Raw genomic sequence first — 14,888 nt, 5'->3', positions numbered from 1 at the left:
AGGAGTTGAGGGATGCTTTATCTTTAACACGACTTACATAGGGTTACACATGGTTCTGCCTCTGTTTTTTGGAGAACTTGTTTAATTTGAAAAGCATTTCATCTGGTTACCTCCCCCTAATGGATGATCTCGCTTATTGAGCCATTGCTAATGATCTCTGCACTAACTCAGTCTCTACCTGAGAGAAGCTCAATGGAATTGAAGCAGAAATTGGGCAAGAGACTATTTCCCCAGGAGTCTCTGGATTCCACTCTCAGGTTCCCAAGTTGATGCATCCAGAGAAGAAAAAAGCCAATGGGCAGAGTGGTGTGTCACATATATGTTATTAACCAGAAATATGGGGTCCTGCTCAAAGAAACACAAGCAGAAAAGGAGGATAAGCTTGCATCCTCCAGAGCACTGCGAAAATGATGATACCCTGATGGCTAACTTTTCTGTTTGTTCATTGTGTGAAGAGAGGGAAGTCCTCGTGGCACTGGAGGTCTTCGATCACGGGCCTCGCAGAAGCAGCAGAGCTGGCACAAGCAGCTAGTGAGGTGACAGAAGATAGAGAACTCCTCATATCTTCCAAGTAATTCCAACCACCTCGAAATAATTTGATCAAATACCTCCATTCACATCGAGTAGCTACTTTTAAATTTGAAAAGGAGCTATCAATGCACCACATTTTCCACAGTTTTCCAGCTATCCTCAGGATGAGGTGCAACATTTATCAAGGCAGAGGGAGGTTCTGTTGATTTCAGAGCGCTTCAGGAAGGCCCTCAGACTAAACTGTGCTCACTAATTTTGTCTGAAGATGCCAAAACCCCCCAAGGCTGTTGCACATTACGAGCATTCCCGGATTTTCCTTTTGTTTCTCTAGCTCCCAAACACCCCACTCCAACCTTAACACTTTCTTTGCATCTTCCTGCTTCCAAGAGCTCATTCTTTCTGGAAACTACTTCTCACTTATGGAGCTGAGGATATATCATTTTCTTAATCCTGGGACAGAAACAGAAACAGCAGCGTGCGTCTCCACATGGCTTAATGTCCTTCAGTTCTTCCTGAGACTCACTTCTTCCTCAGTGACTGCTAGGACTGTTAACAGCAGTAAAAACTAACTTTGAACTCTGAACTTCTTTGTGGTTCTCACCATCTCCATCTGTTTTGGCTCTATGTTCCTTGGGGCTGGGCATGTCTCGTTCTTGTCTTAAACAGCACACCATGCAATGTTGTGGCTACGCAAATAATAATAATCTAAGTTTGCACAAGAGCTTTTTTGCCCTCCCTTATCAACCAGTGAAGGAATGGCCCCTCACACTGGAATGAAAATGCAGTTGCCTATCAGATACATTAGCAGCATAAAACCCTGTCTCATCACTGTTTAAAATGGGTGACACATTTCCATTAGGTGAGTACATGCCTCTGGAATTGATTACATTAAGCACGGAGATAAAGAGACGCTCACGTAGAGGGGATGCAGCTTTCAGAACAACACTGCCTGCTACAGAATTACGGGCGATTTTCGTATGGCCCAAATGTTTGCAAATCCTGCAGTGTGAACCATCTTAAAGTTCTGACTTTCAGGGGATGGACGCTTAGCACCCTCTCTAAATCCAAAGCTTTTAAGATGGTTCAAAATGGAACATCCCAAAATCACCATTCATTGTGCAACATCATGGCCAGGGCCCACAAAAGTAAATTTGACCCTAACAAAACAGGACTTGATTCAGTTCTGCTGAAACCCAGGGGAGTAGCTCTACTGAAGAAAAAGGAGATTAAATTTTATCAAGGATCAGTGCTCTCTCCACTAGGACTAACAACGGGTAAAACGTTCTTGTAATATGTCATTCTTCAGCGGTTTCCTATTCTTGTAAAACATATTACCAGAGGCAAGATACTGAATTTGGTAAACCCACGATAGGAATATTTTTCAAGTTTCACATCTGATATGCTTTATAGACATCATCTTGTCATTTTTCATAACTGTAGGAAAGGTAAGTTGCAATGACCCATCAGGAGTGGAAACGTTAAGTAGCCGGAGCCAGGGCCAGAATTCACGTGCACGATCTGTCCCTGCCTCCCGCGGCTACGCATGAGCCTCCTTGAGACGCGCCGTGGGCTACGTCCCCGCGCGCTTCGTCTCTAAGGCGGGCTTCGCTCCCCGAGTTGTTCAAACGCCCTAAACCTCAAACACACAAAAACCTTTCACAGTTCTCGAACACCATTAAAAAATAAAAAAAGCAGTCATCTGGCGAAACTTTTAAACACAAACAGTCCAGCTAAACTACTTGAGGCTGGCTTCCCGTTTACAAAGCTCTGGTTTTTATATGCCAGCCTTTGCGATTTAATTACTTTGATTACATCGCAACCATTGAGATAATTGATATTTTACAGAGAAGCCGAACAGTAAAACAATTTAATAGACCATTACGAGGACTGTAACTGACCCGGTCTTTTTGTTAGCTTCCCATGTGCCTGGGACATCCTATAATTTCCTTTGCACCGGCCAAGACTGTCAGGTTGCCATAGATTTTTAAGGTAATTCGCCACCCTAACACGGGGAGCTGGCACATCCTCCGAGTCGGTAAAAACGAAACCGTAAGTTGAATCACAGCAATTGCACTTGCTTTGCTAGACTTTGAGATAGCTACGATTCGGGAACGCCGCAGCCCTCAACCTCCCACGGCTACTCCGCGGCACCTGAAGGAACGGCGAGCACAGACAGACCAATACGAAATCCATATAAAATCTTTCAGCCCTTTCCACGGTGTTCATAAATTGCGAGAGCACAAGTGCCTGGCTCACAGATATCACAGGCTCTTCTGCCTTCTTTGCCAAATTTTTTTCACAGCAGCAGGTTTAGCCCATTTACGACCATTTCCAAACTACTCACTTCTCCGAGCAGAGCCTGGGACAGCTGCAAGCAGACACTTAAAAATCCTGATAATTCGGCAGAGGAGTCCTGTTTGATTGCTGAACAAATGTCTATTAGGGGAAAAAAGCCTATTAGGACCCAGTTCTCCTTTACTCTTTCACCTTTGTGTGAAAAGCAGGTAAAAAATGTTTTCATATTGAGCTCCTATTGTTTAATCTTTACTCTGTACTGGCTTAAATCATCTCAAAACTTAGAGGATAGCAGAGAACCTATAGCTTCTACAGAGGTATAGGTAAATGACAGATTTTACTGTTCATCATGAATTTTAAGGTTAAGCTACTAACATTTTTCTTAGATTCTTTTAAAAATATTTAAATATCTTTTTGTAATAAGCCAGAACAAGCTGAGTTTTGGGTTTTTTTTTTTAAGTTTTAATAACTCAGATGAAGCCAAAATGTCACCTGGAGATGAAAAAGGCAGAAAAATCTTGATTATTTCTTTCTTTAAATAGATTTTTATCTAGTAAAATACTGAAGTTCTACCAATTTCGCTTTTCCTGAAACAAGCAAGACACTAAATGCCACCGCCATTCAGAAACTGCTTAGCAAGACATTTTAAGCTTCAGCAAAATCAGTTAAGATTCAGCAATAATTGTGAGATGAGACTGCCAAAAGCCACTAGAGAGGCTGGGCTTGCAACCTGAAAGGGCTGCCAGCCTCCTCTGTGGAATAACAGGCACTGCCTGCGAAGCTGTGTCCTTCAGGGTGTCCAAAAGGCCCTGCAGTCTCTCTCAACTTTGATTGAAAATCCATGCTTTATTCCTTTTAAAGCCATTCACGAGTCAGAGGACCTTCTCTAGAAGGCAAAACTGTCCATCTTAAAAAAGAATAGCAGAGATACAGGGGGGCAAGCTGCCCTCAAACTGTCCTGGTGACACGCTTCGGTAACCTCTTTTGCTGGTTGGCCCAAAATCTCAGGTTAGCGAGCAACGCCAGTGCCTGGCCTTGCTACTAGGAAAAACATCTAAGAGCAGGGCACAGGAAGATGGTTTTCATGACGCCAGCCCTGGCAGGGTGCGAATGTTGGCCACTGACCAACACACCAAGAGCACAGCGGTCAGATGGCCACCGCTCCTCACCTCCTCCATCCCAGGAGACAGCTCTGTGACCCAGAGCTCTGTGGAAAGCTCCATTCCCTGTTGTGAGCTCCCTGAACGACTAATGCCCGGTATCAGACACACAGGTCATCCAAAAAACAGTGGGAATATTCAGCCGTGAAGCTAACAGTCCAACAGAAATCCTGCCTGGAGCATCATGCTGAACAAACTGTTTCAGTCACATAAAACAATCTGAGGACGGCAATCCCATCTTATCATCCGCTAAAGGGCAGGAGAAGAAACGTGGGGATCCTGCCTGACTGTCCCATGCTGAGGATGATGCTGCGCTAAGGAGTCATTTGAAATACGCCTCTCTCGCGCTGCCAGTACCTTTCACCGTCAGAGCAGCCGGCATACGGAGCGGTAGCGGGGATTGCACCCACGGCTCAATTACTGCTGTTGCCCACTTTAAGCAACGCTCGGGAGTTCGGCGCCCTCCAATTGAAACCCAGAGAAAAAAAATTTCCAAAGGCAAGTTATTCCCGGGGCACAGACTGACTCGGTACAGTCAGCGCCACTGCGCAGCTCCTGGACCGTGGCCAGCTCGAGTCCCATCAGCCTGCGCAGGCGGACGAATTTGGGCCTGTCGGCACAAGTCTAGGCAAACATGGCCAAGGTTATCTGCAGGGGCTCCGACATATCGACAGCACGTTCCTGCAAACACGCCGAGGAGACGAACGGCGTATCCTCTCCCCCTTTCCTTCTCATTGCTCTTTTGACTATGCACAGGGCCTTCGGTTTACACAGGGATATGCAAGACTTTGGTGCCACTGGCAAGCTCTAGTTCAGGCAAACATCTACCTATTTAATCAATATAAAAAAAAGGAGGGGGAGAGGAGAAGCTGATCTGTAGCATTAATTCAAAGACCGACTTGCTCCTTCTGTCTTTTCTTTGGTCCCACATATGCCTGACTGGGAAGTGGCCAACCAGGCATTAAAATAAACACAGAATGGTTAAAATATCAGCTCGGAAACAGATGTTGAAATCTTATTGCATTTCCCAAAGCTGGTGTTTACTGCCTTGGCAACCTAAGAATGCTGTTTTGCTTAAAGCACAATTTTAGTAATTCTTCTGCCTTGAATAATGCGAAGGAATTTTAAAATTATTTCCAGACCTTGGTAGCTCGCTGCTTTATTAGAGGAAAGCACCGGCCTTTCGTCTCTGGGAAACTGGTACGAGTTTGGCTCCTGCCAGAAGCGGGAGGGTTTGGTAGTCGGAGCTTAGCTTTTTAATGGATTGGAGTCAGGAAACAACCACACACCGTTTTACTCGATAGCGCACAACTGGCTCTTCTCAGTTAAAAGATGTTGAACAAATTACTCCTCTTTAATCCAGACAAGGTAGATTAGAGCGCAGAGACTTGAATTAGTCCAGCTGTAGCCACCTGCTCGTGAGTAACCGTGCTGGCATTTTTTCACCTTTTCTACAGGAAGCTAAATGTAGCCAATCCAAAACTTTTCCCGGTGGTCCTGAGTGATTTTCACAGGATGTCACGTGAGCAAGCAACGGACTAGATACACCCCCAAAGCTTTCCTCTTCTACCTTTTCTTTCGTGCTTGTTCACCGGTTTAACACAGTAGCTTTCTTTGGCGATTTCTAAATGTGCATCAATTATGGGCGTAAAGAAAGATGCTTAAGTCGCTAACAGTATCTCCTTAGTGCCTGCTGCAGATGCGGTGCTAAACACCCCCCGGTTTCTTCTGGAGGGCTACGCCCAAAACACGGTTGTTCTGACCTGAAATATGAATATTGCTTTACTTGCCTGCCAATAGCATTTTCTTTTTGTGAAGGAGAGCTGGAAAAAGCCGTAACTAATAGCTTTCCTTCACCTAGTTTCAGTGATGGAAAATAACTATCAGGGTCAATCAGTCGGCCTCGGATTACATGCGTTCAAGATACTGCTCGGATAAAATCTCTCCCGAGGAAAACCGCTGCCTACTCCTTAATTTTCACAGTTGTCTTTGGGAGCTGAAAAGGGACCAGCTCTCCGCAGTTCACATCTTAATCTGCCGTTACGGAACATTCGCACTGGGGGAATCTCCTCCTCCCAAACCTGCACAAAACCGAGCAAATTCCTCCGTATTTTACTACCGTCGTTATTGCCTACGCTGCCAGCAGAGCAAGACAACAACTGGCACTTTTGCTTCCACTGGGAAACAAAAGAATATGCTATTGATTATGTCAGATGACACGTGAGCGGCTAAGTAGCCTTGAAGAGAAGAAGGAGAAGAGGAGAAAAACGTATCTTTTCTAAAGCTTTCCACAAGGTCCCTCCGCTGCAAACAACAGGGCTGGCTGCCAACGTGGGCGCACACAGCTCGCCGCTAATTGTGTGCCTTCAAGGTTAGACGGTTACGTAAACGAAGGGCAAGGAGGAAAACACTGGAAAAGCTAACAAGCTTCATGGTCATGGGTTTCAATAGCTGTTGCTTCTGAAGGAGGGCACAAAAGGCTTGCGGAGCAGCGAGCGGCGCAGGGCCGCGATAGACTTCGGCGCTGGAGGAGAGAAAGCGGAGGGGACGTCGGAGGCGTGCGGAGGAGCCGCCGTGTCCGCCACCGGTGGGAAACGAAGTCGGCAGCGGGCTTTCGCACCGCGGGGAGATGTTCTTCGCCGCTGCCTCTGAAAAGGGGGAAAACGGACTTCCTCAGGCGCTCCCAGCACGGCAAGAAAACCGCCTGCGCGTAGAGATACGCGCCCGCGTACACGCTTTTTCTAAGACACGCGACAGGCTACCGCTGCTGAAAGCCGCACGCCTTCCAGGAGGAATCCAGGCCTGGCTGTGTCTTTCTGCGGAAAACCTGGTTAGGGAGGAGAAGTCAAGCGAAGGTGCAAGACGGTGCAGCTTGCTCCTACACACACCGGAAAGGAGGAAAAAAGGCGCTCCCTGCGCCTGCCTTGGCTGCTTCTTCAAGAAAGAGCCAAGGCTGGAGGGGAAAAAATGCCGTATCTAATCCATCTGAGCTAACCCCAGTGACATACGCCATAAAAAACGTGAGCCTGTTGGGTAAGACGAAATGACCAGATCGTTCATACATGCAGATACGTCCAGGAAGTATCTGCCCAAGTTTGTCAAAACACCAGATTCAGCCGTGGATTGCAAACTTGCCCCGCCGCGGGCGGGCTCCTAATTAACGGCCTTCGTCCAGCCGCTTTCGGGGCACCCAGCTCGCCCCAGGGTGGGTGCCGGCGCCCGCGAGGTGCGTTACCCGACCGGGGCGCCGGGGCCGCGGCGCAAGCCCGTCCCGCCCGCCCCGTTCGAGCGGCCGTGCGCGGCGCGTGATTTGAGCGCGGATTCGTCTTTCAGCAGCCCCCCAAGGTGCCCCAGCGGTGGAGCCGCCACGTCTTCTTGTCTGCTGTGAAGATGGAAAGGGTGGGGGAAAAAAAAGGGAAAAAAAGCCCGTCAACTTCCGTCCTAAATTTAGCACAGCTGCTTATTCGTATTGTCCCCCCTGCCTCAGTTTTCACCCGCACAAAACACGCTGCTGGGCCTCCCGCTTCCAAGTCTCACACGTCAGGGACGTTCACATCTCGGCTCTCTCACCAGCAGACCGCAAATTCTGTCGTCCGAGGAGAAGCGACGCCCTGAAAACTCGCTTGGGTTAGAGGGGGTTTGTAGCCGGAGCCTCCCCTGCCTCCTCTCCGGGCCGGCCGGGCTCCCGCCGCGGCCCCGCACGCTCCTCAAGGGGCTTTTGAAACTCCAGCCGCCTAACGAGAAGGGGCCGAACGCAAAGGTCCCCAAGCTCGTTGTGCGTGCAATGAAGCTGCTGCTTCGCTCTCCTTCCTTCTGGCAGACAAGCGCTGCATCGGGGAAGGTGCAAGAGACTCCAGCAGTCGACAGGTTGGGCCACGGACCCCCCCCTTCTCCCCTGTTCTCTGCTTTTTTGTTACTAAAACCATCCATCTGCTAAACGTCACTAGCCGATGAGAACTGCCCATTTTTAAATCCCCATTTGTAAATAGACGTTGGCTGACATAATTAATGTCTGCCACACAACACAATTTGAATTACAAAGCAAAGGCAATTTAAAAATCAGCCTCCCCATGATTACACTGGATACTCAAGTCTACAAATTCCGTAGCCCCAGGAATTATTTAAATTTCTGAAAATGAATGAAAATCAGTACAAGATGTCTTTCAGGAAAGCGAGACCAGAAGTGGAGCATCTGAGATAAACTAAATAGTCTCTCGAGATAAACATCCTTTGGTGCAGTAATACCTAGGGCTCCGGGCCACCACGGCGCTGTAACGTCTGCTCTACCGGCGAGGCTGTTATCTGCCATGCCACCGCCACCTACTCAGAATAAATCCCCTTAACTGATAAGCACATTATGTAGAGGACCCCTGCTTGTCACTTCTATCTAACTGGGTGGTTTACATGAACACGACGGCGCTGAATTACTCCGCTCTGCGACACTGACGCAGCGCGTTGGTTGGGATCAAGCCTTCGGTGCATGAGCACACAAAGGTCAAGGGAAGAAGCGCAAAATGCACGCGGCAAAATACGGGCTGTGGCGCTTGGAAGCGTTTACAGCGGTTTCAGTTTGGCTTGCTAACTAGAAATGATGAGTTAAAATGGACAAAAAACGTTCCTAACAAGCAAGCGGCAGCACTAGGCTAAAGAGAAAGGCCAGCAGCACAAGTGTAATTTAAAGCATGGGTAAGTATGTGCTCTTGCATGCCAAAATAAATAGCTCTGTTACTTCCTAAAGATGTATGTGCTAGAGGAGACGCACGGGCTCGGTAGCGCTGTGTCACGGACCGGGCTGCTGAATGTGGCTCCTGCGCAGAAGGAAAATCTCATACAAAAAAGCAGACTCCGCTCAGCTTTTGCTCTTTCTCCTCTGTCTTTAAACTATCACTTAAGGCTTTAAGTGAATTTCATTAGTTTCCTGCTAGCCCTTCCTTCATAAAATCAGAAGAAACAATTTGAGGGCATCTAGCTTTCCTAGAAAAACAAATACCTCTGGAAATAAATAGTACTACAAAGGAACGATGAAATCTGCTTTCAAGGAAGCAAACGTGTTACTGCGAATCACAGCCCGGCAGTTAAGCCCTGCATAAATACCCCAGATACGTGGTAGTGATATCCATGTGATAAATTACACTTATCACGCACCTTTGACCATCTCACCTGCACACGGCTCCCCCAGCGAGGAAATGTTAACATTCCAAATCTTTCATCGGTTTAAAACAGCTGCTGTTAAAAAAAAAAACAAAAAAACCCACCCCAAACCCACAACAAAGAATTCCACATCTTCCCAGAGATAACGTTATCTTTCTCTTTTGAAATGTGATGTTTTCCCTAAAGTACATTGGCGCAAAATCCAGGGCTAGTGGTAGGAAGCTCAATCAGGCTTAAGAGCATATAAATAAAGAGCTATTAGGGCCAGAAATGGAAGTAACCATTGCTGGGAACCACTGTAAGATCTGCAAAATATGCATAATATAATAAATATAGGCAAGTACTAGCATCACTAGAAACAGAAGAGTCACAGGTTTTTATCTGGAACATGCAATACTTGTATCTTGTGCTAGAAGCTGTCAAGATATTAACCCCTGAAATAAGAAAGTTATAAGTAGAACAAAGACGAACAAAAACAAGGTGGCTCAGATCTGAGACACTTTGCTTTAGCTCCAGAATAGAAAACTAGGACTCATCTTCGATTATATCAAATGACCAATAGCATCTCACAACGCTTTTTATGAATCTCGCCATGGGATGTTATTGAACCTCTGATACACAGAAGACTGCAGAAATGGCTCTCCTAGGGTATACGCTACGGTATAACACTTGGTTATCCCCCAAACGGTAATTAAAGGTCTACACTTAAAGATTATTTTCCCTAAAACCAGAAACGTACAACAATGTGACTACTGTAAGATTACAAGGAGACAAAATCCACAATAAAATGTAAACTCAAAACCCACCAGTTAAGCTGTGAGACCCTTCTTTGAGAACCTAATGAACCTAATGAGAACATAACTTTTCTGACTACCTTCCTTCACATTCCTCCTTGCTCCTAAGTGGAATAATCAATCTTTTTTTAAACGAGGTGCAAATGTAGTTTCACACCTCTACCTAAGAACTAGGTTAAGTCTCCAAGCTAATTGAACATTATTAATGAGCTCAACAACTCCAGGCATGCAGGTAAGAGAAGGGGTGCAGGTCTACCCTGTTGTGCATGTACGTATATGTATGCATACTCATATTCAGAAAGGGTCTAATTCTGCAAGGTGCTGAACTCTTTCTTCATAGTAGCAGAATGCTTAACACTGAAAATCCTGGCTGACTATGCAGTTGCTTTCTTCTTCTTCTTCTTCTTTTTTTTTTTTTTTTTAAATGCTGCAATGCACTGCAATCCTAGGTTCAGGCCACCATTTTCAAGATTCTCCCAAGCGTGCTTCACTATAAAGACTAGCATTAGCTCAGTAACATTTCTTTCACTACTAAATAAGCTACCTGGCTTTATTGATACAGACTGGGAGATGACTGTAGAAAGTTCTAGCTATCCAGAACAGACAATACGACATCAGGTTAAGCACCAGTGCAGATCATCACGTTCTGGGAAAACCTACTCTCTTCCACTACCTGCATCAATCACCCAGGATTATCCCCTCTACAGCAGAGCTGGCAGAAAGGAACATGTGCAAACTCAGTTGCAAATTATATAGGAAGACCTTATTACTTCACTGCTGCGGTTTACTGCAGCAGTTTAGGTCTCTCCCCTGCTTATGAAACGGCACCTACAGCAAGAGCACGGGAGAGTCATCTTGCAGCACCGCCGGGGCAATAAGGTGCTGAAGCCAACACAGAAATTCCTAAACACCGTAAGATTCAAGGTCTAAGCAACAGCAGCCAGAATGACAGAGTTCTTACAAACACACATTTATTCTGTGCTTTTAATTCATTCTCTTCTCTTTAGAATCAAAGAGATTCCAATGAGGTCTGATACGCACTCCTTAACGTGAGACACTATCCATATACATACAACCCATATATGTCTAAATATTAAAAAAAACCTTCCAAATACATAAACAAACACAGTTTGTATAGGAGCAACGCACACAATTAAAACAAAAAACAAACAAAAAAACCCCCAAAAGTCCCCTTCATCCTAGCTCTGCATTAGATCTACATCAGAACGCGTGTGCACAGCCAGTTCAGTCCTGCTTTTATAGGAGGTGAGCAGTGTAAATGAAGAATGGTGTGCTATGGATTTTGCACAGGTTCTGATAACTGCTGTCTAAAAGGCTTGTTGCTGGGAGCATTATTCAAGTCTTAAATATGCCACATTGTGGGACGAGCGTGCGCTAAAAAAAATTCTTAACAGACCTGTTAACTGAACTTCATGAGTTTCTCTGGAATATAACTCCGCAGAGTTACTTTGATTCTTCAGTTTCTAGCTGGCAGGAAAAACAAGCTCTAATTGTGTCAGAGTTTAGCTGTTGAAGAGATCAGAGTTTTATGAGGGATGTAAAAGCAGTTCACAGTTACTAAAATAGAAATCTCCGTCTGCTTTTCGAGGAGGGGGGGAAGGAACATTTACAGCTTAGAGTTTAAAAGCGTGCAATTAAGAAATACACCAATCAATTCATCTTAGAATATTTTCTGGCATGTGGAAAGACAGTAGTAAACACATCTGGGCATCTTCCTGCTCAAAGCTCCCATCTCGAAGTCAGATCTAACTTGACATGTTTTTAATCCTTAAATTGCTTACCATTTTCTTCCACGTGAACCCCACTTGCTAAGATAGTGTTTTCCTTTTAGATTTTTTTTCAGAGGACCTAAACACGTATGCAGTAGGACCATACTCTTCTATCAGCTGACGTCTTTGTCCCTAAAATGCCCCCAAAGGTAAGATGATTTACTTCCTCCATCCTTCCGGCACAGTGCTGTAACAGCGAGTTTGGCACTGCAAACAGTGGAATACGTTGGTTTTTGAAGCAACACTGGATCAGAAAGAACTAGGCTTACGAGAAAACATCAGTTACTGCCTTTTATGAAGGTATTTTCAGATACCCAAACACAGACAACCACTCTCCCCCCAAGATGTAAATCTGGAATTTTTACTTACCAGCATCGAGACTACCAGTAGCCGCGGTCCACCCCATGACGGGGGGGATGGCACCGACCACGGCTCCCACCCACGTGTTGGCGATGCTCATCCGCTTCATCGGCGTGTAGCAACACGTGTAGAGGAAAATGTTGAAGGCGCCCAGGGCCCCGGTGAGCGGGTTCACTCCCAAAGTCAGCAGGGCGATTCCCGGGACTCCACAGGAGGCAGCAAAACACACGGCAAGCAGGGGACTGCGGAAAGAGCCGGGGACACACGCTGTAGAGAGCTGCTATAGCCCCTTCTCCTTTCTCTTCCTCCCACTTCTCCCGCAAGCAAACATTGTTTTTTTGTTTAACTGAAAAGTCCTCATCCAGCCCAAATGTTCCTATTTGACCTCCCTCCTACCACAAAGCTTTTTAAAAAGTTAAAGGCAACCTTGCCACAGATTTGAAATAAGTGATTCTTATTCTCGCCATCACTGTGTTCACCAACTTAATTTAAACTCTTTGGGTAAATAAGCTTTACCGAGAGCTGCTGTTTCCAGCAGACTATTTTCTTTTACTTCGATTTTAATCTTAGTGAATTCTGAACACTGGGAAAAGCACTCAGGGCTCAGAGCGAAGGAGAACGGTTGTAGCTTGCCCGATTTTTAACTGATTGCAATTTTCTAGTGACTCCTTTGACTGAAACACAGCAGGATTAGACACAAAACTAGGGAGCACTTAAGAGGAGAAGCGTACATTCAACCATTTTGAAAGTACCTCAACAGAAATAAAGTATGTGAATTTACTGAGAAACAGCTGAATTTTTTACATTCCCATTTACCTTGTGCACTGTGCTAAGCGGCGGTAGCACACCAAAGCAATTCTGGTGACAACACCAAAACTAAAACTTATGGCGTTGCGAGCATAATTGCAATAAACTGGAGATATTTTAGGTTTGGCTGATAGCAGCAAACAATAAAGATGCAAATGATTTCTGCTGATTTCTACCGCACATGAGCTAAGCTCAGGGAAGGCTGGAAGTTCCTGCTAAACTGTTATCTGTAAGAAAGCAGCTGAAGCTGATTTGTAAACTTGTCCTAATAAGCCCTGCATTAAGCCTCCAAATATGATGAACAAGGATTTTTTGTTTCACTAGCAAAAGCACACGTCACGGTCACAACCATCATGCAACTCTAAGCAACGTTTATTTGTGCTCCCTTGCATCACGTAAACATGTTTGCTGCTGGTGGAGGTATCTTTACACGAGCTCACTCAAGAGCATTTGGTATAACTGGAAGAGAGGATTAAATGCAACCGAGAGAAATGACATGATGTGGGAGCTCTATAGAGGGGAGGAAAATACCATTAACTGAGTTGCTTTTAATAACCCCTACAGCTAAATACACACTTGCAGTCACCCAGACGAGAGCGCAGAATGAAAGTTGCTTGCAACAAATTTCTCTGCATGAACCTCAACTTAACACATCTTGCCTAATTTAAAACTATGCAGCCTTTGTATTCTCTGATCATGGCCAAATCTTTAACCCTAAAATACCTGTTGCCAGCACTGCTCCAACCCTAATAAGGAAAAGTCGCACCAACTGGTGAGGATGGATTGTACAGCAGCTTTATCAGTAAACAATCCTAGCGTTCAAATTTTGATTTTTACAACCTTTGTCAGACCTAGACTGCGCGGACTTCCCAAATAATCAGAAGTGCTAAAATGAACAAATCTCACGCTAAGGATCTGGCTTCAATTTAAATTAGATTCACATCATCTTATCCAGCTTTTCAACTCCATCAATGGGTTTTGCGTTACAGAGTGTGCGCAGAGCATATTTATGATTTGCTTCAGCGTTACCAGTGAGCAGCCTCAGTGTTACTAATATATTACAAATATAGCCGGGGTACCGTGTTGCCATCCACTGACAACGAGATGTATAAAATCGGCGACTGCTTTCCTGAGCCATACGGGGAAAGGAACCGTACGGCACCGTGCCCTTCGGTTTTACAGTTCGCTGTGCTCTTTTATAGAAACGCAGCAAAACACAATCCGTACAGTAAACTGTCTCAACACTGACTACAAATGCTGCACTTTCAAGACGACGCCTCTCCATAGTCAAAGCCTGCCCGGGTTTGGTTAAACAAATCTAACTTGATTGGTTGCAGAATAAAATACGGTCAGGGTGTAAACCCTAGATTTATACACTACACCCTCTCCCGAGGAGACAAAAGATCTGCTTGACCCTAAGAGACCGTGCTACTGCTACCCGCATTCACTCCTGCGGGGCTCAGGGACGTAAATGAGGGCATAGTTTGACCTAATGCAAAATGAGCTCTTTTCTCACTAATCAAGAGTGAAGGCTCTTCCACATCTCTCCAATGCTACATGCCATGAGCTGGCCAGGGAAGAAGCAGACTCCAGCTCTTCCTTCTTGCCCTCACCGAAAAATAAACGGAGAAGGCTGCAAGGACAAAGCTCTCAACGGTTAAACTGAGCATCACATCTCTCCTACGTTCCTCACCTGCAGCAGCAGTAGTAGCCCAACCAGGGTGCCACCAGCAGTGTGACACCTCGGGATCCAACTGACGGAACAGAAAAACACCTTTAAATAACGTGGCTTTACCAAAAGTGACGGGTGAAGCTAATGACTGAGACCTCCAAAGATGTGTCCTGTTCTGGTGGATGAAAGCACATTTTCATCTCTTATTTTCTTCTTTTTTGCCTTTCTCAGAGGGAAGCTCCTGAAGGCAGTTTAATTATTGACTGTAATAGTCCTAACAACCTCAGGGAAGGTCATCAAATCATTCAGGATGGCTGTTCTTTAAAAG

At 45.5% G+C, this 14,888-nt stretch overlaps 1 protein-coding gene across 1 annotated transcript in view; it reads right to left on the bottom strand.

The window, feature by feature from the left end:
* The window catches only part of COX10 (cytochrome c oxidase assembly factor heme A:farnesyltransferase COX10), a 114,614-nt gene that overhangs the window by 8,821 nt on the left and 90,905 nt on the right, over nucleotides 1-14,888 (bottom strand). Inside the window, exon 6 of the mRNA XM_068914201.1 lies at nucleotides 12,091-12,323. Coding sequence (XP_068770302.1) covers nucleotides 12,091-12,323 — 233 coding nt within the window. The remainder of the gene's footprint in view (nucleotides 1-12,090; nucleotides 12,324-14,888) is intronic.

Source organism: Struthio camelus, chromosome 19 (genome assembly GCF_040807025.1).
Source record: "Struthio camelus isolate bStrCam1 chromosome 19, bStrCam1.hap1, whole genome shotgun sequence".
In the NCBI taxonomy this organism is placed as follows: Eukaryota; Metazoa; Chordata; class Aves; order Struthioniformes; family Struthionidae; genus Struthio; species Struthio camelus.
Note: the sequence above shows the minus strand (reverse complement) of the source record. Positions and strands in the feature narration are given on the sequence as shown.